This window comes from Brassica napus, chromosome C8 (assembly GCF_020379485.1).
Source record: "Brassica napus cultivar Da-Ae chromosome C8, Da-Ae, whole genome shotgun sequence".
NCBI lineage: Eukaryota > Viridiplantae > Streptophyta > Magnoliopsida > Brassicales > Brassicaceae > Brassica > Brassica napus.
Window position 1 is genome coordinate 28,835,774 of NC_063451.1, and position 22,227 is coordinate 28,858,000.

General features: G+C 36.4%; 6 protein-coding genes and 1 long non-coding RNA gene across 8 annotated transcripts; 3 read left to right on the plus strand and 4 right to left on the minus strand.

Moving 5' to 3' along the window:
• Window positions 1-856: 856 nt before the first annotated feature.
• On the plus strand, window positions 857-5,529 carry LOC106358583 (D-3-phosphoglycerate dehydrogenase 2, chloroplastic). The gene is made up of 3 exons (XM_013798407.3): window positions 857-1,615; window positions 3,587-4,074; window positions 4,512-5,529. The coding sequence occupies exons 1-3, from the start codon at window positions 1,006-1,008 to the stop codon at window positions 5,277-5,279; spliced, it is 1,866 nt and encodes a 621-aa protein (XP_013653861.2). The 5' UTR covers window positions 857-1,005; the 3' UTR covers window positions 5,280-5,529.
• Window positions 5,530-5,794: 265 nt separating this feature from the next.
• Window positions 5,795-11,591, minus strand: LOC106387632 (cleavage stimulation factor subunit 77-like). Its single transcript, XM_013827532.3, has 21 exons — window positions 11,234-11,591; window positions 11,101-11,163; window positions 10,897-11,006; window positions 10,667-10,767; window positions 10,399-10,460; window positions 10,181-10,321; window positions 9,959-10,087; window positions 9,659-9,705; window positions 9,236-9,299; window positions 9,013-9,133; window positions 8,773-8,831; window positions 8,625-8,687; window positions 8,277-8,417; window positions 7,865-7,929; window positions 7,631-7,727; window positions 7,401-7,460; window positions 6,950-7,102; window positions 6,779-6,845; window positions 6,440-6,688; window positions 6,157-6,348; window positions 5,795-6,071 (listed from the first exon to the last, which is right to left on the minus strand). Exons 1-21 carry the CDS (start codon window positions 11,285-11,287, stop codon window positions 5,899-5,901), a joined length of 2,211 nt encoding a protein of 736 aa, XP_013682986.2. The 5' UTR covers window positions 11,288-11,591; the 3' UTR covers window positions 5,795-5,898.
• Window positions 11,592-11,671: 80 nt separating this feature from the next.
• On the minus strand, window positions 11,672-12,352 carry LOC125591718 (polyadenylate-binding protein, cytoplasmic and nuclear-like). Its single transcript, XM_048766433.1, has one exon. The coding sequence runs from the start codon at window positions 12,348-12,350 to the stop codon at window positions 11,868-11,870; it is 483 nt and encodes a 160-aa protein (XP_048622390.1). The 5' UTR covers window positions 12,351-12,352; the 3' UTR covers window positions 11,672-11,867.
• Window positions 12,353-13,010: 658 nt separating this feature from the next.
• Window positions 13,011-14,573, plus strand: LOC106387633. Its single transcript, XM_013827534.3, has 5 exons — window positions 13,011-13,182; window positions 13,454-13,577; window positions 13,657-13,930; window positions 14,016-14,170; window positions 14,269-14,573. Exons 2-5 carry the CDS (start codon window positions 13,485-13,487, stop codon window positions 14,464-14,466), a joined length of 720 nt encoding a protein of 239 aa, XP_013682988.2. The 5' UTR covers window positions 13,011-13,182; window positions 13,454-13,484; the 3' UTR covers window positions 14,467-14,573.
• An 88-nt stretch (window positions 14,574-14,661) lies between these two features.
• Window positions 14,662-16,679, minus strand: LOC106358586 (transcription factor GTE5, chloroplastic-like). Its single transcript, XM_013798409.3, has 4 exons — window positions 15,345-16,679; window positions 15,209-15,254; window positions 15,019-15,120; window positions 14,662-14,939 (listed from the first exon to the last, which is right to left on the minus strand). The coding sequence occupies exons 1-4, from the start codon at window positions 16,467-16,469 to the stop codon at window positions 14,890-14,892; spliced, it is 1,323 nt and encodes a 440-aa protein (XP_013653863.1). The 5' UTR covers window positions 16,470-16,679; the 3' UTR covers window positions 14,662-14,889.
• Window positions 16,680-19,321: 2,642 nt separating this feature from the next.
• Window positions 19,322-21,828, minus strand: LOC106358588. Of its 2 annotated transcripts, none has more exons than XM_013798415.3 (7): window positions 21,626-21,828; window positions 21,305-21,414; window positions 20,534-20,751; window positions 20,223-20,457; window positions 20,040-20,125; window positions 19,879-19,970; window positions 19,322-19,782 (listed from the first exon to the last, which is right to left on the minus strand). In XM_013798415.3, exons 2-7 carry the CDS (start codon window positions 21,395-21,397, stop codon window positions 19,511-19,513), a joined length of 996 nt encoding a protein of 331 aa, XP_013653869.2. In that variant the 5' UTR covers window positions 21,398-21,414; window positions 21,626-21,828; the 3' UTR covers window positions 19,322-19,510. The 2 variants fall into 2 exon arrangements, with proteins under 2 accessions (XP_013653869.2, XP_022563173.2); XM_022707452.2 differs by having other exon boundaries at window positions 21,305-21,551; window positions 21,626-21,827.
• LOC125591719 lies at window positions 20,669-21,676 on the plus strand. The gene is made up of 2 exons (XR_007327825.1): window positions 20,669-21,229; window positions 21,274-21,676. It is a non-coding gene; the product is annotated as an uncharacterized LOC125591719 (long non-coding RNA).
• Window positions 21,829-22,227: the final 399 nt, after the last annotated feature.

Here is a 22,227-nt window from a genome sequence, read left to right on the forward strand (position 1 = left end):
TTGGGTCTAAATATTTAGGACCCGAAAGACCTGGATCCGAAAGGAACCGGCCCGAACCCGACCCGAAGACCCGAATGCCCTATATATGTCTTTTTTGGACAAACAAAAAACTTATGTCTAAACCTTCAAATTTGTATAAAAAAGGAAAAATTATATAAACTCTTACTAAATTGTTTATATCCTTCAAATTTTAGGACCGGCTAATGCTTAAAGTATAATCATCTCACTAATTGGCGTGTCTCTAGATCAGTCAAAGTTCTTAGAAGTCAATCTCTCATGTCTTGTGTTTTTTTTAACATTATCATGTCTTGTTTATTGCAGGATATTCTTATCAAAGAATAAAATAATTAGTGTATAGTGTATATGACTATGTAAAAATTGCAGTTCGAATCTATTTTTTACTGCGAAAAAATATATAAAGAATTAATTGGTTTAAAGATGCTTTTGAAAATCCAATGATGCTAGTGGGGAATCATCGAAAAAGATTGGTCGACAGTTATTTAAATTTGATTATTGAGGATGCACATGGCGATAGATTCCTAACCTATCACAGTAATAATATAGACAACAATGTATTTTAGTGTCAAAATCTTATATTGAATAATTCTATTATCACGTGTAAGATCTCATTGATTATAAATTCATAAGACTTTCACTAAAAAAGCTTGTCATTACATTACCTGCTCGATACAAAACATTTTTTTGAATTGATATATCAAATAGTAATGTGTTTACTATTCTTATATGATTTATTTTTCCTGAGACAACGATGTGCACCAAGACAATAACGCTATACTTGATGCATGTTCCTCTCGTTTTATATAACTATCTTACCAACTAAACAATTCAACAGAATATACATATATTTTAGGTAGCCGAATTTATAATTTGACCGCGAAGTAAAAAAAAAATGAATCCATAACATGTCTATTAATAGGCACGTTTTGCCTCGCCACACTCTCACACAAAGCAAACAAAGTAAAAAAGAAAAAAAAGAAACAAATCATGGCGCTTTCGTCTTCTTGTTCAACGCTCAAAGCCGTTAACTCACGGTGGACATCACCAGTACCAAAACTCGCCGCCCTCCGTCGACACTCTCTGTTACCGGAGCTCCGTTACACACCAAACGTGAAACTAACGGCGACTAACGCCTTGAGAACCGTCGAGCAAACGACGTTAACGGAGGACAACAAACTCTCCACCTACGGATCTGACCAAGAAGACCAAGAGTCGCTTCCAAAGCCGAGGATCCTCGTCGCCGAGAAGCTAGGAGAGGCCGGAGTGAACCTCCTCAAGGATTTTGGCGACGTGGACTGCTCTTACGAGCTTTCACCGGAGGATCTGAAGAAGAAAGTTGCGGAGAGCGACGCGTTGATCGTGAGAAGCGGAACGAAAGTCACGAGGGAAGTGTTCGAGGCCGCGAAGGGCAGGTTGAAGGTGGTGGGAAGAGCCGGAGTTGGGATCGACAATGTTGATCTGCAAGCGGCGACGGAGTATGGATGTTTGGTGGTTAATGCTCCGACTGCTAATACGGTGGCTGCCGCCGAACATGGTATCGCTTTGCTTGCTTCTATGGCACGAAACGTCGCTCAGGCTGACGCTTCCATTAAAGCAGGTATGTTGGAGAAAAAAACACAATTCACGTTTTTTGAAAAGTATGATATATAGATTTAGAGTTATAAATATCTTAGTATAACTTTTGATAAATATTATTTTGATAATTTAGAGGCTACCTAACTTATGCATATTAACTTCTAAAAATTTGTAGTAAAAAATGTTTCGTCCGTTTCAGCAAAAAAAAAAAAAAACTAATGTTTCGTCCGAGTATGCTCAGAATAGCTCTGGTAGAAATTTGAATAAGATCTAGATTTAGCAACATATATACAAGTAAAATTGGTTGAATAATTTTATGTACTTTTGATTAATTGAATTAGGGCGATTCGTTAACAATTGCGAAAGTAATGGTTTTACTATATCGATTAAAAATATTAATATATTTGTATTTAGTTGTGGAGCCGTCATCAGATCTTGAGCAGCCTACTGTGAAAATATGAATTAGATCTAGATTTCAACAACAAAAATATGTTAATTAAATAACTTTCTGATATACTCTGGTTAATTAACTGGGGTTGTTAATTGCGAAAGTAGTCGTTTACTATATAGATTATTAACAACAGTTAAAAGATAATATATTTGTATTTCATTGTGGAGCCGGCATCAAATCTCGAGCATCATGGTCCACCATTTGAATAGTAAACAACTTAGTGGTTTTAGTGTTGTCTTTTGTAATTATTGCTGAATTGAAATTTTCAACTAAGTGGTAACCTGTCGTTGTGTAGTAGAAAAGTCACAGTAGTAGGCTAGTAGTACTGAAAACAAGCATAAAATTAGTTCACGTAAGTAGAACAAAATACCAAACGTGACTTTTCTCGTGGGTCATGGCTAGTTTTACCATTTGTGTATGTATAATTTCTGGTAGAGAGGTGGTCAAGTGCGACAACTTGACAAAACAAAGTTAACCCGTAAAGGCAACAAGAACTGCCAAAGGACCGGTTATAACCAAGCGCTCGTAGCTGTCCGCCACCCGGGTTCGAACCTTGGCCACAGCTGTAAATCCGTTGTGGCGCTGGACTCCTTTCGGGGATAGTTGGGAATGTGACTGCCCAGATACCAGAGTTATAAAAAAAAAAGACCGGTTATTGCAGAAAATTAAAGCATGGGCCCTAAGTTAAAATGATTGGGACCACTAATATGGTTAGTCATATGACTCATATTTATTCATTTTGGTTTTCTCTTCTCGAGTCTAAGCATGCACCAACCATAGTACACCAAAGATTATTGGAGTCTCCTTTGCCTTTAAAGTCCCAAAACTCATTAAGTTGAAGCAATCATTCACTTACCTGATACTGTATTTTCTTCTTCACCTTTATGTCACAACTCATCACTTCCACCCATTTTGGAATCTCGAGCATTATGGCAATATATAACTTTTTGGTCTTCTTTTTCTTTCTTTATTAATGGTTTATTACTCATTTTTAATCACCTAAATTGATTCGGCGTGGAGTAACCTTGAGTGGCAGAAGAATATTCTTTGATCAATAATACACCTTCACTATTGCTTAGTTATTATAATAATCGTAGATTTAACTACACTGCACAACAAGTGGGTCTTTGAAAATTAATTATGCATTATAATTTTACATACTCAATTATTTGATTCTAGTAAAGCATTAACATCCGACCGTGACATAAAATGGAGTGATCAAGTACAATAAGATAAGTTTTTTTTTTAAAAAAAAAAAAATATTTTAAAGGGTGCTCAATATTTTTTTTTAAAGAATAAGTGTCACTAAAACAATTAAAATATTAATTTTAACAAAATGTTTAAAAAAAACTGTTAGCGAATCGTTAAAAAAAATCTTAAAGTTGACTTTTTGGTGTGTAAATTGTAAATTTAATTTTTTCTCAAAAAAAAAAAGAAGTAAATTGTAAATTTAAGTTGACTTGAGCTTTACCGTCTCTTCCGTGGAGTAATAATAGATGACGTGTCCAGTACGTTACTGAAAGTTCACATTTGTTTTCCCAGGAAAATGGGAGAGGAGCAAGTACGTCGGCGTATCTCTCGTCGGAAAAACATTAGCCATAATGGGTTTCGGAAAAGTCGGAACAGAGGTGGCGAGGCGAGCCAAGGGACTCGGCATGAACGTTATCTCTCACGACCCTTACGCTCCAGCAGACAGAGCTAGAGCTCTCGGCGTCGAACTCGTCTCCTTCGACCAAGCCATCTCCACCGCCGACTTCATCTCCCTACACATGCCGTTAACTCCCGCCACGAAGAAGGTTTTCAACGACGAAACCTTCTCCAAGATGAAGAAGGGCGTTCGTCTCATTAATGTAGCAAGAGGCGGCGTCATCGACGAGGATGCGCTCGTTAGGGCTCTTGACTCAGGAGTTGTTGCTCAGGCAGCGTTGGATGTGTTCTGTGAGGAGCCACCATCGAAAGAGAGTAGATTGATTCAACATGAGAATGTTACTGTCACACCTCATCTAGGAGCTAGCACCAAAGAGGCACAGGTACATACATACACTTAGGCCTGCGGGTTTCGTTTTTGGGTAGTTCGGTTTGACCAAAATCTAGCTGAATTAAACCATAAAAAATTCGGTTCGGTATCCAGATAGTTTGGTTTTTAATTTTTTTTTTACCAAAACTAACTGATTTTTTTTATTTTGATTATATTTCGATCGAAAATTTGGTTAAAGTGAGTTAAATTCGGATAGTTTCGGTTAGTTTGGTTAATTAGGTTCGAGATTTTGATTAATTCGATTAGTTCAAAGTTTGGTTTACATTTTTTTGAAAAACTGAACTAACCGATTAGCAAACCGGAAACCGAATTTTTTTAAAAAAACCTGCCGAATTGAACCAAACTAGTAACCGAACTAATCGAAAATTCATATTTTATATGAAATCTTGTGACATGATTGTAACGTACCTCTGTTTCTGAACTTCTTAGGAAGGTGTAGCCATCGAGATAGCAGAGGCTGTAGCAGGAGCATTGAAAGGAGAGCTATCAGCTACTGCAGTCAATGCACCAATGGTTGCTCCTGAGGTTTTAACTGAACTGGCTCCTTACATTGTCTTAGCCGAGAAGCTTGGTAGGTTAGCTGTGCAGTTAGCATCTGGAGGTAAAGGAGTACAGTCCATCAAGGTCGTGTACCGTTCAGCTCGTGACCGAGATGATTTGGACACTAGACTTCTCCGCGCTATGATCACTAAGGGAATCATTGAACCCATCTCGGACTCTTATGTCAACCTGGTGAATGCTGACTTCATAGCTAAGCAAAAGGGTCTCAGAATCAGCGAGGAACGAACCGTGGTCGAGTCATCACCAGAGTACCCTGTTGACTCCATCCAAGTTCAGATTTCTAACGTTGAGTCCAGCTTTGCTGGTGCTGTCTCTGATGCTGGAGCTATAAGTATAGAAGGGAAGGTGAAATATGGAGTTCCGCATTTGACTTGCGTTGGTTCGTTTGGTGTGGACGTGAGCCTTGAAGGGAATCTGATACTGTGCAGGCAGGTGGATCAGCCAGGGATGATTGGACAAGTAGGTAACATACTCGGAGAGCAGAATGTGAATGTGAGTTTCATGAGTGTTGGACGAACAGTTGTGAGGAAACAAGCTATCATGGCAATAGGAGTGGATGAAGAACCAGACAAGAAGACACTTGAGAAGATTGGAGGTGTTTCTGCGATTGAAGAGTTTGTGTTTCTGAAACTATGAAAGTTTGAGATGGTGTCACAGTATTGTGGCTTTTGAGAATAAATTGTGACCCGGATTTAAGGTGTTTGTCCAGTGGTCAAGCTGTAGGAAAATGTGTGTCATTGTGATTGAATGTGAGTCTCTTTGGTACTTTGTTCTTGTTTTGGTAATGATGCTTTTGATTAATGTCATGTTTTTCTTGTTTCTTGATATCCACTAATATGCTACTATGATCTGTAACCACTATTTTGATATATGAACTAGCATTAAGTATAAGCTTAAAGATTTGATAAACACATACTTCCTCTGTTTTTTTAATACATGTTTTTTATAGAATTTTTTTTGTTTCAAATTATAGCGTTTATAAATTTCTATGTAAAATTTATTAACAGTTAATATTATATACCAACGATATTGTACATTCTATTTTATTATTGGTTAAATTGTTATTAGGTATATAATTAGTGATAATTTTTATTTATAAAATGTAAAAAATTAAAGCACAATCCTAAAACGTTAATAGAGGGAGTATGATGTAATCCAAGAAGCCTATTTTTATTGCATAAATCAAAATTGTTGGGAGTAATAGATTACAGAACCAAGAGAGGCTTATACAAATTTGCATATCTCAAGTATTCTTTTATCCGGTGCTACCAGATAGCTCACCGGAGTAGGCACTACCATACGATGCGGAACCAGTTGGTGTTTGTGATGATGTTGAGATCCCCCGAGCCTTACGCATTTGCCTTAGTCTGAATACATCTGTAGGTAGAGGCTGGCTTTGTATGGAGGCAGTATCATCGTCTTCTTGCCCTGTCAAGAGAGAGAGAGAGAGAGATTTAGATGATTCACCATGAGCCAATATTATTTAATGCTTGAATGGGCAAAGAGAACTTACTATCTGAACCTTTTCTCTTTGTAGCTCTTCTGTCTCTTGGCAATCTCTGAGATCCACCTCGGTTTGGACCTGAGGGATCATTTTGACTTGGAACGTTGCCTTTAGCAGTAAAACTCTGCTTGGCAGTTTGACCTGTTGGTAAGTCACTCTGCAAACATATTGAGAGAACAACATCCACATTGGGTGTTGGGCCTGAAAAGAATTGAGAGGAGGTCGGTTAGTGGAAACCTATTCAAATGCTCAGTTTAAATACAAACTTGGAATTGGTATTAAAGAGATTTACCGTCAACATGAGGCAAGTTAGCTAAAAAAGCTAACAATGCAGGTGGAGTAGTCTTTGGTATTTCATCAAATGTGTTGGCTGAGACATGAGTTGCAGTTGCTGTCACATTACTTTGAAAGATGTTCGAAGCAGAAGCCGCCACTGGTTTTACAGAACTAGAAAACTCAATTCCTGATTTCTTTGCTGGGTCATAGACGACCATCTGAGCTGTATCTGGATAAACAACCTTTGACGAAGAAGCTACACTACCTGACAGTCCACAAGGAGATTTATTTACTTAAATCATCACCAAACTTCAACATAATCTATCCACGCCAGAAAACTAAAAAAACTACAGACCTATAGTTGCAGATCCATGAGGTTGGTTTGTCTTCTCTACTTTCTTATTCATATTTTTCACAAGCAACTGTTGTGAAAACATCGATCAGTTAGAATTGGAACTTACTTAGATGCATCATCAGTAGTTATTAATCAAGCTAAATGTGATATATTAGCATGCATGGGACATACCTCTTGTCTGGATAAATGATCAAGCTCATTCGAAGTGCATGGCCAAAGATCCATGTAACTGTACCGAGAAACAACATCTTGAAGTGAACTATCTAGAGCAGGAGATCCCTCTTCCCCTTTTCCAAATAGTGCTTCTTTCCTCCTCTGCTCAACCTACAACAAAGTTGTCGAAGTTAATACAAAATATCTCAGACTGAATACTAGACAGATATTGTCCTAATTAGTTTGAGAAATGATTTGAAAGCCTCAGCAATTTTAGTAATATTCCATGCAATCCAAAGCCTGTCAGATGGAATAAGACCAATAAAGCTGGGACTCTACTATACAACAAACTTGTCATCTAAAGATTCTAAACGAAAAAATACTCACAAAAAGCTTACAAAACACATCAAGCTAACTGTATTTGCTTTCTTAGTTTAGGTTGACAACAATCAAATAAGTTAAAGAGTACCTTTAGAATACTAGCAAGATCTCCATATGTTTGTTCAAACTGAACGAATCTATTCCAGACCTGCACAGGATGAGGCAAGGAAAAAGTTACGCCTAGAATGCAGTTCATAATTGCTACAATCAAATTAGTTGCTCCGGTTATTTTCCTTGTCTCTTTTCATGCTAAAGAACAAAAAACGCTTTCTTAAACGGCTCTGAGAAACGAAATAGGAAACATCACTATTAGCGTACCTCAGCAGATTCTTCAGTGGGTAGTGTGCTTAAAGCCCGTTCAAATAGAGCTCTGATATTTCTATCATCATTCAGTCTAGTCAAGAAATCTGCATACCTAGAATTCAAAGCAAAACCAAACCGGTTAAAAATTGTGTGTTTTAAGGAATGTTTGGGAGAGAGAACAAGTTTGAGTTCTTCAATAAAGAAGAGTTTCAATTATATATGTTGAGAAAAATAAAAAGGAAATCTTACTCAAGGATGTAAACGGGTTCAGTCATATAGCGTTTCAATCCCTCCTCGAAGATATTATGAGCAGCCTGCATAAGAATAGAACATATTCATTTCTTTTATTGTGAAACCGGAAAAAAAAAACTGAATTAGAAGCTACACTAGTATATTTGTCTTGCAAGAATGTCGAGTGGTATTTTTTTTTTTTTAAATAATCGAACAAGTGAAGAGTTTAAGATCAATAACCAAAACCCGCCGATATTTAAATCACATTGAGTTCATTATCCTAAAATTCTCCTGGCTTGCTTAAACAACTAAGAGTAAAATCAGACGGGAGGGTGTTCTGAACTTGACTGAACGACCACTACGTCCTTCACAATCAATTTATCAAAAAAAAAAAAAAAAAAACAGTTCTTAAACATAGACCAAAACCCACCTTTGGATCCTTGTCAAGACAAAAGGCCATTGTAGCAAAAGCAATATACACATGATATGTACAGCTAGGAGATTTTCTAGCTTCTAGAAAGTACTTGCGAGCAGATTCAACACCCTCTGCCCTCCTGAGAAAACGAAGGAACTGCAAAAGAATATAAAAAGTATATCACATAAAGAATTTTCTAGAGGAAGAAACAATCCAAAATTCAGAAAACTATACATGAGCAACAAAAATCATGATTATGGTGGACAAATACAACAGTCAGTCGATGAGTAGCATATGACTATGGAAAGCGTAGATATGCTCTTTATGCCAATCTTAGCAGTCCAAAGTTCTGAGTGTTCTTACTTGTATTTGTGCCAAAGAGTTTGTGCTAACCCCCAAAATGCTTTCATATAAATTCTTTGCTGACTGCAAAATCATACAACTGTGAGCAAAGAGTACGCGAACAATGAAGAAAGCTCTATAATGAGAACCAAGTAGCAAGAATGAAAACCTGAATAGCTCCACGAGCTTCCTCCAACTCAGCATAAGCATATTTCAACATTTCCGAATCTGTGTGAGCAATGTAGACACTTAAATAAATGAAAAGACTCGCATCATGCACACAACAGAAAAAAATAGATTCTTAAGGGGTAGATCAAATATAAGATTAAATCTACCAAAGAGTAATAGTCAAAACCTTCACAAAGAAACTAGTTCACAGACAAAAAAAATCAAAGGATAGATCATTTACCAGGAATGGCTTTAAGAGCTCGCTGAAATACTTTGATTGCAGCATCTGTGGAACCAGATTTTATGTGCCACTCAGCATAGTCATACCACACATCGGGATAGTGGTATAAACACATCAGACACTGTAAAACCAGAGCAATAATCAGCCAAGAATGAAAGAACCACATTTGGGAGATTATTCCTACTAAATTTCAGCAAAAGTATCGCACTGACGCTTCTCATACCTGTTCATAAACATATATAATCCGCTTAGTTGACAAGGCCGTGTCAATCCTTTGAGGGTTTCCTCTGCAAATTACAAGTGTATTAGAAAAGACGCAGAGGTTTGTTATATTCAAAAGGACTAGTTGAAAACAATATGCACAAGGTCCAATCATCACTTGTTGGATCTAACTGGATAGTAAATCATTCCATTTTTCTAGCTACTATCCTCAATAAATCTCAACCAGAAAATTACGGCAGAGAGATATATAAAAGTCTCATCATTAGGCGTAAACTGAAGGACCAATTATCTATTGCAATATATTAATATCTAGCATTTGATTTTAAGATACCAGGAATTCCTTAAGAAAAATGGCTAAGCAGCTATGTAAGAACATATGTCATCACTGAATGAAATGAAAGAATATAATATTTTGGGGGTTTACTTCTCAAAGGTTAAAAACTTCTTCCAGGCCACCCATTGCACTTCTTCCTGCATAAAACCATAAGGCAGTGTGAAGTACCAAAGTGAGCCAATGATTTTCAATTGAAAAAATGAACGAATCAAAGAACTTATAGTTCACTATGTACTCCTTATCGTATAACCAGATGTCATGACGTAAATCTATGTTCATGATGTCCTTTTAGCCAACTTAAGTGTCAATATCTCCAATATTATCGAATAGAAAAATAGAACTATAGATTCAGCAGTTCCAAAAAGAAGCACTGAGTGAGAAATGATCTACCTTGGAAGATCCTGTTGGTGGTACAGCAAGCATGTTCCAATCAATGTCTTCAATGTACTTCTTGCGCTCCCTATAGACAGCTCTGGCACTGTTAAACTTTGGTTGATAGTCATTTACAAGTCCCTTGGCCTGCTCAAAAAATAGATTTTAAAGAAGTTTGTTCCTGTTTCTAATACATTAAAAGATAAGAAACCACACAAGATTTGTAAAACAGAAGTTTACCAACTGCCGGTTAACAGAATTCTCAAAGTTCTCATATTCTTTCCAAAGTTGCTCAACGTGGTGAGTAGGAGTTAATATAGCTCTCTGATAAACTTTTCTGAGAGCAATCTTCCGTTGCATATCTTCGTGGGGGTTAAGAGCCTGCAAGAAAATCAATTCATTTCTCTGCAATAACGATTTTAAAGTATTAAGGACAAAGTAAGAATGGTATAACGAACCGGAAGAGATTTTAGAAAGGTAATGTACTCGGTCCATATAGGCCCAGATGCTATGTCTGTCCCTGCAGATTTATACACATCGAAATAAACGACGACATTAGTGAGGGCCAAGTTATCTTATGTGCTGACATGTTAAACCGAATCTAGAGCTCTAAATGGATGCAAAGCGGCTACAGCCAATGGTAGCGATATGCATAGGATGATGAAGCAAAGACCATTTCATATGTTCTTTTGAAGTGTCATTACATGTGAAAGCTAGAAGGGTTACCAATATAATTAAGCGTAAACTCGAAAGCCTTTGTGGTCTCCTCTTGACCCTCTGCTCCCTTCTTATCATAGACCTTTCTGATGAACCGAATGTAACATTGCCTAAGAAATTAATATGTTTTGAGTTATATCCAAGGAGATGGAAAGCTAACTTGCACTGCAGCTAAAGCAACAATGAGAGGGGGAAAATCTAATAAAAGAATTAAGAAAAGGAAAGCAACACATACATACCAAAGGGGAACTTGAAGACAGGTCAACAAGCAACGACTAAATATCTGTTTGGTAGCGTCATCATTGTTCACAGCCATTTGTGTTTCCACATACTGCTTCCAAAACCTCGCCTAAAGGATTAAGCAAGCACCCACTTAATAAAAGAGGAAACTTTACATCACAATCAAACTCCAAAACCACAAGTGAGCGGCACTGGAAACTTACAGAAGTAGGATACAGTGACAAAAGCTGCTCGTAGATCGGCGTCGCCTGTGTAATTGGTAAGTGCTGAAGCAGCCAAACAATTGAAAAAGTCAGAAAATTTTCAATAATCGCGAGAATAATAAAAGAGGTGTACCAAGGCTCTCTTGGCTAAAGCCTCTGCTTCCTCGACGTTGTACTTATCAGCCATATCCTCCAAAAACGCAATCTTTGGGATTTAATCGGATGAACAGAACTGAGATTCAATTCAATCCTCCGGGGAGTCTAACCAAATCTTCTACTGATTCAACGCCATAAGTCTCGCCTCCAAAAAGAGGACCCGTTGTAGCTTAGATCGCAAGAACAGACCTTCGCGGCGGTGTTATAAGTAAACCCTAATCTGAGTTTCAACAATAAAACAACTCCTCCGACGAGTCTGGCCACAACACGGTGACCGGCGATTGAGAAACGGAGAGACGCAAAAGAAAGCTCGAGCCTTTTTTTCCGCGGTCACCTGTGGGGTTGGACTGTCTTAAATAAACCAATAAAAATAAAAATAAAAGGGCGTATTTGTCTTTTTAGTATTGCTGTTTTTTTTCTTTTTTTTTCTTGTTCTTTCCTTTTATATTGTGATTTTGTTTTTTTTTTTTACTATGAAAAGAAGAAGTGCTTAAAATACCGAAAGATATCAGAGCAATTCTTTCATTACAAAAATAAAAATCGGATTGGTAGTAAATAAAAGGTGATAAATTGCATCATATCACAAGTTTAAAACAACCATTAAGCTTCTATCAATTGACATCAGATAAGGTTGTCTTCCGACCGCTGAATACTGTCTTCTGATTTTCCTGGTTAAATTTGATCTCTGAATCAAGGTTTTCTTGTAGAAGGTTGTATTCGTACCAAAGCCTATCTTCAAGGTTGTACTTAGGTCGGAAAGGGTACTGACGAGCTATCTCAGCCACGCTAACAAAAAGCTTAGGACCATTCTTCTCTTGCACAGCCATTGTTGCTTCGTACGCAGAAGCAAACTCAACAAAGCCACAGCCCACACGCTCACCCTTTTGGTCTACAATAAGTCGAACACTAACAACTTGTCCAACATCTTTGAAGAAATTGACGATATGTGATTTTCCAATGGCGAGAGAGAGATTGGCAACAAAGACGGTCTTATCTCTCAAGGCAATTTCCTCACGAGTTTCATCAACTGCAGCAGCCACATCTTTTTCTTTCATGTAGTCTTCATACCAAATCTTGTGATCTTTACAATGCATGATATTAGGAGGTGTTATTGGTTTATATATTTTGATTGATTTAGAAATCCATATAGTATTTATAAATCCAAGTAAATCCGGAGGTTTTCCCTCGGATTTGAGTCTTTGTACTTTTAACTAAAAAATCCAAACAAATCCATTCAAATCCACTATTAAATCAAATATATTAGTAAATCCGTACGATTGAATAACACTTGATTTGATATAGAATTTATGAATCATTAAACCAATAACACATGATTTTAATACAGATTTGAAAATCATAGAACCAATAACACTAGATTTAGTTCGGATTTTCAAATCCATTAAAATACAACAACCAATAACCTCTTAGTATTTACAAATCCTGAGGTTTTTCTTCGGATTTAAGTGTTTGTATTTTTAACAAAAAAATTCAAACAAATCCATCATAAAATCTAATTTATTAGTAAATTCGTACGATTGAATAACACTTGATTTGATATAGAATTTATGAATCATACGGTTGTCCCATAGAATTTCTCTTATAATAACCCTTTTAATTGGTTTTGTATTCGTTTCAATTATTAATTGGGTTTACTCTATATAAGGACCCAAACCAGGCCCACGTTAACCTATTTAGATCTATCTTTGTTATTATTAAAAGAAAAAAGAGAAAAGAAACTTATTTATTTTCCGGGCTCGTTCTTCTCCGTCAAGTCTGTTTCTCGGGTCTCTCTCTCTCTTTTCTTTCATTGATCTTCATCTATATCGGTGTTTTTTTTTTTTTTTTTTATCTCTTTGCCTCCTCCTCTTCTTCTCTGCCCTTTTCTCCCTCACAATCTCACTTTTTCTTTCGTCCAATTCTATGCGCGTAAGACTTTTACTATCCATGTGCTTTTTTTTATCACGATTTCGATAGAATTGTCTGGTCTTTTGTAACAAAAAGTTAAAAACCTTTTCCGACCAAACTGCTAAAAGATTCTTTGGTTTTTAACATCTTCAAAGCATAAGCTGTTTCGAAAGTTTGACACTTTACTTTCTTTAACTTTTATATTGAAAGGTTCTTGTTTTCATCTGCGTTTTTAGAAGGCAATCTTGTTTCAGAAATGTATTTGATTTTGAATTTGGTGTTACTTTTTCAGTAGTGGTGTGGTGTCCTTGTGTGTATGAGCGATGAATACAGAATCCAAAGGAAGAGCTTGGTATGGTAAAATCTACCGTAAGCTTGAAACCATTCTTGTGGAGGTTGACAGTTTGGCTGCTCAGGTACTTTTTCTTTTTTGCTCGTTCCTGAAAGTCTCCGAGAGTACAAGGAAATGAATGTTCTCTTATGTTTGTTTGACAGGGTAAGGTTTCTTCGAGTTCAAGTGATCCTCCAGGATTGGATGATGAACCAGAGAAACTTAAAGAGGATCATCGTTTGCGTACAGAGCAGGATGATTGTGATCAGAAAGCAACCACTTCCGGTTGCCGCAAAGATCCAAAGTCTTCTCAAGTTTGTAATGATGATGATGCTTTTGTATTTCCTCCTGGGAATTGTACGGGTGATTCAAATCTAGCTGCACCTGCTCATGACAAAGTGACAAACATGAAATCCTTTAGCAGCAACTCTATGATGGGTTTGTGTCTCTGTGTTGCTCATGTTTTTCTACAAGTTTTTGGAATTGGTTCGGTTCCATCATGTTTGCAACTTTTAATGTGTAGTTAATCAAGATGAGTTCTTCATTGAAGACTTTGATGAGGCTCCGTTGGATACTATTGATTTGTACGACATGACATTTCGAGAAGACCCTTCAGATTTTGACGACAATTTGCTGTATGCAACTCGTGACAGGAGCAGGCAACTCAGATCATTCAAGGTCCCCTCTCTTTCTCTCATACAAAACCTTGCTAGTTTCAGAACAATTGACCATATATTATAGTCTCATCCTGTGGGAGATTGAATACTAATCATCAGGGAAAGATAATGGATGCTTTAACTTCGAAAAGAAGAAGAGAGAAGGAGTATGAGCAGCTTGCAATATGGTTCGGAGATGCAGAAATGGGTTGTGATGCGATGAACGCCAAGAAAAATGAGACATCATCTCTAAACACCAAAAGCTCAGAGTCAAACGTGCCATTTGCATCAGAAGATTCTGAGTGGGAGCTATTGTAATGATAAGATTGTGAGTGGGAGCTATACATGCTTAACTGTTCTATTTTTGTGAAACTCATGTGATGCTTTGAACAATATATATATACTAAGATCCAATCTGATTCTTATATGGGAAATCAAATTCTTGCTCTTGCCTTTTCTATTTCCTTTTACTTCTCTAAGCCGTAGGATTGCTTCAGTTAAGACACAAGGAGCAAGACGCAAGGAGCAATCAAGTTTATTAGATCAATGATGAGAGACAGTGACATCTAAAAGTTGTTCATTTCTTCTGTACAGTAACAAAAACCTAATACAGAAAACAAACAATCCAGCCTGGTAAAAGTCATCAACGTAGGAAAAATCTAAGTGTGCTATTGAAAGAGATGGGTAAACAACATGACAACACTGACTCTAAAGCTAGACCCTTTTTAAACTTCTCAGGCGCTAGTTACCCGTATCTGATCCACGTCCTGAAGAGCTGTCACTGTCAGAATCTGCAAATCAATAAAGACAAGTGATGTGAGTTATGATGCTGATAAGGTGAAAGAGCTGACAGAGAGTTTCAACACTTACCACTAGAGCCAGACCCTGTGTCACTGCTAGAACTATTAGAACTACTTGATCCACCTGCGTTGTTTTCTTGCCGACCAGGAGATGACATGCGAATTGCTTTTCCTGGTTACAATAATCATTAATCCATGTGTAATTAGATACTAATTAGTAATTAGTAATTACATCCGACCTCGTGAGCTAAAAACCTCACCTGATTCATTAGCTCTTGATGTTTCAGTGCCAGTTGCTAGAGTGGTCTGTGAAAGCAAAAGAGGCAACAATGATATTAACAAAAACCATTAAGATCAAAAAGACCTGAAACAATTACCCAAGGAAGGGAAGCTTACCGGTTCTTGGATACTATTGTGAACAGATTCAGCATCTCTTTCAGAACCAAACCCCTGATCCTCCTTTTTATTGCTCAACCCCTCCTTATACCCAATCACAAATCTATAAAGCTCCCAAAGCGTTTGGATGTCAACACTATCAATATCCAGCTCAATCTCATCATCCTGCTGCGACAGTTCCGGATTACTCTTCTTGATAATCTGAACCACCGTCTCTAGTTTGTCATAAGGCAAGTCCTGAAGCTCTTCACTGAGTCTCCGCTTCTCATCCATCGTCAGGTCCCTAACATCAACAGGCGCCTCCTCTTCCTCCTCTTCCTCTTCAGGCTTCTCGAGGGCACTAGTAGTCACAGTCTCAGGCTCCACAGGCGTCGGCATAGACTCAGCTCTCTCCAAAGTCCTATCCTCAACCACTGCAGGCGGAAGCAGCGGAGGAGGAGCTGGTACCGCCTCCACAACAGGAGGAGAGAACAACGCAACGTCGCGAGTCGGTTTAACCTTCCTATGAAGATTATCAAACTGAACCTCAATAGAAACCCACTTCTCTTCAAACATGTTCAACAGAAACTTAGCCATACTATGCACCTCATGCCCAACGGGGTTATACAATATCGCATTGTTAAAAGTAAGCCTCACATCTTCAGCGAAATCAAGCGGCGACTCATACAAACCACGCCCTAGCTTAGCCTTCACCGTCCCCAAATCCATAGGCTCCTTAACAATACTGTGGTAATCATGCAAGCCGAGTACTTTAGCGTCCACGGGAACATTGAACACCCACCCATCCTTATGCTTCATCAGCTTGGTAAGCAGAGCGTTACAGCTCTTGAGAATCTGAGCATTACCTTTCTTGTTACCTGTTTGTTTCGTCTTCTTGCTCTGAGGTTGGGGATCTAACCGCGTCATCAAGCTCCTGACTTGGTCTAGCTCGGAGGTTAGCTTCCGTTTCAAGTTCCGAACTTCGAGCTTGGAGATTGAGCTCAAGCTGACCTTGAGCATGGGGTAGTCGTCGTCCTCCGAGGGGAGTGGGACCGATCGGTTGGGTCTGGGGCCCGCCATTGGTTTGGATCGGTTCTGGTGATTCTTCTTCTTCGAAGCTCCTCCACCTCCGTGATCAGAAGACATTTTCGATTAGGGTTTCTCTAGGGTTTTAAGGTCGGAGGAGTGACGAGGTGTTGACGCCGAATCGAAGGTTGATTGAGATTGAAAGAGAGGAGCTTTAACACCCAAATCGCTATTGATTTTGCAGAAGACGAAAACCCTAGGGGAAGAGTAGTCACAGGCAGCTCGCGAGGATTGCGTGACCTCACGCGCTTGATGGCACGCGCTTTATCGCCCGAGATATAAGCGGAAATAAACACATGTCTAAATGGCAAAAGGATGCTAAATTGAGTAGGAAGCTAAATGGCATAGGGTGTGTTAAAAAAAAAATGGAAAATTGTTTTTTAAGAGCATTTAGGGGTGTTCAATCCGGATATCGGTTCGGTTTAGGTTCGGTTTTTTCGGTTTTCGGTATTTCGGTTAGTAAAATATAACTACCATTCTAAATCCATATTTACTTCGGTTCGGTTCGGTTTATATACCTTTGGTTTTCGGTTTATTCGGTTTTACACCAAAAAACATAATTATTTAGTTTGAGATCATATTATATGAATTTTAGAGTCATATTGTCAACACAATCATTTATTAAAAATATATTACATGTTCAAATAAATGAACAAACAAAGTAAAAATGCTTCTACCATCAAATAAAATAATCAAATCTATAACTAAAATCAAAGCTTCAAATTTTGAAAATAAAAATATGAAACAAAACATAAACATGAAAGAAAAGTCTTTCCACTCTTTCATATTTAATGTTCATTAAAGTCATGCTTTTTCAATCGAACACGAAACTCTGTTTGTTTACAGATAAGAAAAAAGTTGTGAAAATTTTTCATTAATTATTGTCCATCAAATTTATAATCTTCATATTAATTTAGTGAAGACTAAAATAAAGCAAAAAGAACAAAAGAATACTTAGAAAATAAGATGTTTGAATTGCGATGTACTGTTATTTAATTATAGTTCAAATGTTTTACAAATTAAGGTTCTTTATTACTATAAAATTATGTAACAAATAGATTTTCATGTATTGTTATAAAATAGATACATATTTACATGTTTCTACTTTTAATCGGTTTTGTTCGGTTTATTCGGTTTAATCGGTTATATACCAAACCATATCCAAATCCTACGGGTTTTATAAAATTATATCCATTCGGTTTATATGGTATATACCAAAACCAAACCATATTGTCTATTTCGGTTCGGTACGATTCGGTTTTACCATATTGAACAGCCCTAGAGAAAACAATGATAACTATGTCTCTTTACACTAATCTTTATTACTTTATGTTCTAATAGACTAATTTTTTCAAAATGGCAGTAATGCCCTTAAAATTGTAATTTTTTAAATAAAATATATAATGAGTTCGATCATGCGGGATCGATCGATCCGAATTTACAAGGTCCATCGGATCGATCGATCCTGATCATTATGCAGAACAAAAAACGCAGAGTATATACTGATCGACCTGGTCCATTTCACTCGATCGACGAAGGTCGATTTATATAGATCGACCGATCTTTCAATATGGATCGATCGATCTCGTGCCCAGGAAAGTATCCCAAATCAATTTTTTGGTTTTCTTCGATTATATCCGGATTGATTCCCACTTGATTTGAACCGACCAAACATGATTTCAACTCTTTAAACTGATTTCCGGATTGATTCCCACTTCGATTTTTTGTTTCCATATTTTCAGGAACTGATTTCTTATCCGTATAATACATCTAATCTGTAGAAATCGGTTTCTACAGTTTTTTAGAATTATAGTAATGTGTAAATTTTGATTTTTACATGTTTTAGATTTATAGTAAATCTCTGTAGAAGTTGGTTTCTACGTGTTTTAAATTTATATTAATGTGTAGATTTTGATTTCTAAAGATTTTAGAACTGTAGGTTAAGCGCGGAATGTGTATTCTAAATATTTTTAGAATACTCATATTTACGTAGATCACGTATTCTAAACATTTTAGATTCAATGAAAAAAGTGGATTTCGTTTTCTACTTCGCAGAATGCAATTTATACTTTATTTAGAACATAATCTGAAATTTATGATTTCAACTTTTTTATAACTGAAAAAATACCACTAAGCTCATATAGATATTTTATCAAAAGTTACTATTTTTCCAATTTTTTTTGTTTGTAAAACTATTTATTAAATTTATTTTCAAAAATATTAAAAGGTGTTATAGGAAAAAATGGCACAAAATAAAAATTAGTTAAAAGGGATATAGGGTCTGATTGGTAATGGCTATAGCTTTAAAAAAATTTGTTGTAGAAAAAAATCTGTAGACTTTTTACTCTGACTTTAAATTTTACTGCTGTAGAATTTTATGGAAAGCCTTAAAAAATTGCTTTGGATATTTGGCTCTGCAGAGCACTTGTATAGCTGTAGGTTATTTTAAGAGTTGTGATTTAAAAAAAAAAAATAAAACTTGATTGCTCTGAATATGGTGATGTAAAAATAAATAGGGTATGGAGAAAAAGAAGGGGAAACTATTAATTTATCCTAATTTTATTCATAACTAAGCGGGGAAATTGTAATGAAGTGTCTTTGTGAAAGATTGGAAAATAGATTATTAAAAATAAAAAAATATCTATAGTGGCAGTAATAAAACTTCATTACGAAAGTGGGTAAATCTCTTCAGATTTTTATCATCAGTTGTAATATTGTACCACTAATTAAATCTTTTTTTTTTGTCAACTACTAATTAAACCTCTTAAAATTTCATCATCAGTGTTAAGATATCAATTAATTTAAATATAATTATTTATTTTTGGTTAAAGTGAAATACCTAAGTTTAAGAACCCTATAAGTGAGGTTGGTCTAAACAGATTTAGGGAATACAAACATGGGACACATCGCTGTACACTCGAAAAACATTGACGAGTTTGCTATATATACACGAGAAACCATCGCTGTACAAACGAAAAAACAAAACCCAAGTTATTTATTTTTCATGGGTACAACATTAGGAAAAGAAACCTCTACATTGACGAGTTTGCTATATATACACGAGAAAACAACTAGAAGCAGAATATTATTTTTATTTGGACCTACAAGCTCTTGTTCATAGAGAAAAAGCTGTAGTCATGGTGATCATGAACGTTAAGCTGCTTCAGCCATGACTCCGCTGCACTTCCAAGATAAAGAAGCCGTTCTTGGTCACAAGATTCTTGATTCCCCCACAAACCTCCATGCAACTTGTAAGTAACTAAACCAAAAGGAGCCAAAGGAAGTCTCTTCGTCACCACTGGTTCATCAGCACAACGAAATGTTTCTTCTTCCATGGTTTTGTTATTCTCATTATCACCCTCAACCAAATCACCTAATGAAATCGACCATCAAAAGCTACCTGTTTCAACATTTTGTACCAAGATACATGTCTTTTAAGCTAAGAATTTCATTACAATATGAAATATACCTTGTAAGGCCGAAGAAAGTGTATGATAACTCAAGAAACACGTTGTTAAGTCTTGATCAGTCATCCGAGATGGAATATGGTATATAGGGTACCTAACCAGTAACAAAAAATCAGGACTTTATCTTCATCAAGGCCCAAAAACACTTGCACTCGATACTTACCAAGTAATGGCCATCCAACTTGCTGGAGACAAATCAACACTCCTTAGAGTCATAAGTCCTGGATACTTCTCAGCTAATTCGTTAACCTAAAACAAAAAACAAAACAAAACAAGAGAGATTTTGTCTAAGTTGTTAGGTTGGTTAAGCACAATAAAGAATCATATGATCACTAGAAATGAAGACCTTTGTGGTAAGAGGAACTCGCAAGTTCGGTTTAGCTGATTCAAAGTACTGAAACTCAACGTAACCGAGCTTATCTCGCACCGGAGAAGAAATGCCATCGAGTTCATAAGCTGAATCATCAGAAACAGAGTCCCATACTTTGCTAGAACCACTGCTCATAGACCTTGAAAACTTCTCAGTCTCACTATCATCACTCCAACATTCACTCTCACAATCAACCACCTCGCTCTGGTTCCTGAAGCAAACCACAGGTTATTCACTCGTCAAAATTAGTAACTCATAAAACACTCTTGTCGTTCCCCACCATTTACCTGGAAATGGCTGGAGCTTTGCTAGTGTAGATTTGAATGGCGGATAGATATGGAACATAGTATTGCATAACGGATTCGCCATTGTTCAAATCAACCTTTGATCCAAGTCCATACGCACTTAGCTCATCAAAACAGTCCCAAAGATCACTAAGCTTGAAATATTCAGTTTCATCTTTGCTCTCTTGTATCCATAAACTATTCAAATCATTATCGCAGCTCTGGAAATCAACAACAAAAAGATCAAACTTCTAGTAGTAGCTTATCTTCAATCCTTCCATGTGTTTAGTGATAATGCTAATTATTATACCCCCCCCACTAGGAAGCATTGTATTTCAACAAAAGTGTTTAATAAAAACCACATGTTATTTGTCACAAATTTAATGACAGTAATTGCCGAAAGAGACAGTCATCTAATGATATAGCGATGAACAAGACACAGAGTATTTACCTACGCATCTTGAATATTCAAACCAGTTTGAGTATAAAATATTTTTTAATCTTTTATTATTATATAGTATCGCTTTCAATACACGATTTGCTGTCGCTAGTTCCCACGTGGAGAAAGAAAACTACACTAAGCTCCATGAATATCTTTTTTTTTGTATAAATGAAATATTATTTTTTAAAGACAATAATTCAATTGTGTAAAAAGTATAGTTGAAAACATGAGAATATGCTTTAAGGGATTCTCTTAAGGTGGTTGAACAAAAAAAAAAAAAAAAAAAAGGGATTCTCTTAAGGTTAGAGTGAAAATGGAAACAGAACTTGTACCTGTGATAGAGAGAAAGAAGGGGGCTTTGGAGTGATTCCTCCAATAAGCCTCTCCAGGTTTGATCTTGCATCCGACGATGATGACCACCACATTGTCTCTCTCGGCCTCTCCGTTTTAGATTATGATATTGAGTTTTAGACTTTTTCAGAATCTAAGAAGTTGAGAAAATTTGTAAGTTCCCTCCACCCAACAACCATAGATTTTCTTGTTCCTTGAAATTTTGAAAAAGCTAAATACCAGGACGACCTAGAAAGAAGAAAATAAAACAGAGACTAGTTACAGAAACAACTGCTTCAACAAACAACCAAACAAAAAGCTACCTAAGCAGCTTAGGAGAGGGTATAGAAAGTATAATGGTGTCTATACTCTCTTGAACTGAAAGATGAACCAGGAGTGGTAGATGAGATTACTAAATTTAGAAGAAATCTATTGACAATCTTTGTAGAAAAAGGGAAGAAAGAAGTTGTAGCAGAGTGAAGGTTTTGGAGTATGGGTTGCTTCTATTTAATGGGAAAATGAAAGGAAGAAAACGAACACGACCAAAAGCTTCTCTCCCCCTTTCACGCTTATCTTAACTAATAATCTATTTTAATTTGTTTGCCATTTACCACTTACCAGCAGCTTTTTGTTGTTGATTTATCTCTTTTCTCTATCTCCTTCTAGGTATATTATCTTTTCTTACAAAAAACAAAAACAAAATATATTTTATGTCAACTGCTATAAAATTATCTTTAGAAGTCTGTTTTTGCTGAATTAGAATATCAGAGTTACAGTATTTTACTTAATAATAATTTATTTTTTTTAATTTTACAAATTAAATCTACTATAGCACTTCACATACTATAAAAATAGAAGCGTATTAGTGTGGTGTTTCCTTTTTTCTTTTTTTCTTAGCGCGTGTGTGGTGTTTCTTAGATAAAAT

Coding starts and splice junctions, on each gene's coding strand:
- LOC106358583 (XM_013798407.3), top strand. CDS start 1,006: ATGGCGCTTTCGTCTTCTTGTTCAACGCTCAAAGCCGTTAACTCACGG. Junction 1,616..3,586: donor TGACGCTTCCATTAAAGCAG/GTATGTTGGAGA, acceptor TTGTTTTCCCAG/GAAAATGGGAGAGGAGCAAG. Junction 4,075..4,511: donor CTAGCACCAAAGAGGCACAG/GTACATACATAC, acceptor TGAACTTCTTAG/GAAGGTGTAGCCATCGAGAT.
- LOC106387633 (XM_013827534.3), top strand. CDS start 13,485: ATGAATACAGAATCCAAAGGAAGAGCTTGGTATGGTAAAATCTACCGT. Junction 13,578..13,656: donor TTGACAGTTTGGCTGCTCAG/GTACTTTTTCTT, acceptor TTTGTTTGACAG/GGTAAGGTTTCTTCGAGTTC. Junction 14,171..14,268: donor GGCAACTCAGATCATTCAAG/GTCCCCTCTCTT, acceptor ACTAATCATCAG/GGAAAGATAATGGATGCTTT.
- LOC106358586 (XM_013798409.3), bottom strand. CDS start 16,469: ATGTCTTCTGATCACGGAGGTGGAGGAGCTTCGAAGAAGAAGAATCAC. Junction 15,121..15,208: donor ATCAAGAGCTAATGAATCAG/GTGAGGTTTTTA, acceptor TATTGTAACCAG/GAAAAGCAATTCGCATGTCA. Junction 14,940..15,018: donor CACAGGGTCTGGCTCTAGTG/GTAAGTGTTGAA, acceptor ATTGATTTGCAG/ATTCTGACAGTGACAGCTCT.
- LOC125591718 (XM_048766433.1), bottom strand. CDS start 12,350: ATGCATTGTAAAGATCACAAGATTTGGTATGAAGACTACATGAAAGAA.
- LOC106358588 (XM_013798415.3), bottom strand. CDS start 21,397: ATGTGGTGGTCATCATCGTCGGATGCAAGATCAAACCTGGAGAGGCTT. Junction 20,126..20,222: donor GAGTTCCTCTTACCACAAAG/GTCTTCATTTCT, acceptor TTTTTGTTTTAG/GTTAACGAATTAGCTGAGAA. Junction 19,971..20,039: donor AGTTGGATGGCCATTACTTG/GTAAGTATCGAG, acceptor GTTACTGGTTAG/GTACCCTATATACCATATTC.
- LOC106387632 (XM_013827532.3), bottom strand. CDS start 11,287: ATGGCTGATAAGTACAACGTCGAGGAAGCAGAGGCTTTAGCCAAGAGA. Junction 10,768..10,896: donor TGTCTTCAAGTTCCCCTTTG/GTATGTATGTGT, acceptor TTAATTTCTTAG/GCAATGTTACATTCGGTTCA. Junction 9,134..9,235: donor TTATATATGTTTATGAACAG/GTATGAGAAGCG, acceptor CTGGTTTTACAG/TGTCTGATGTGTTTATACCA.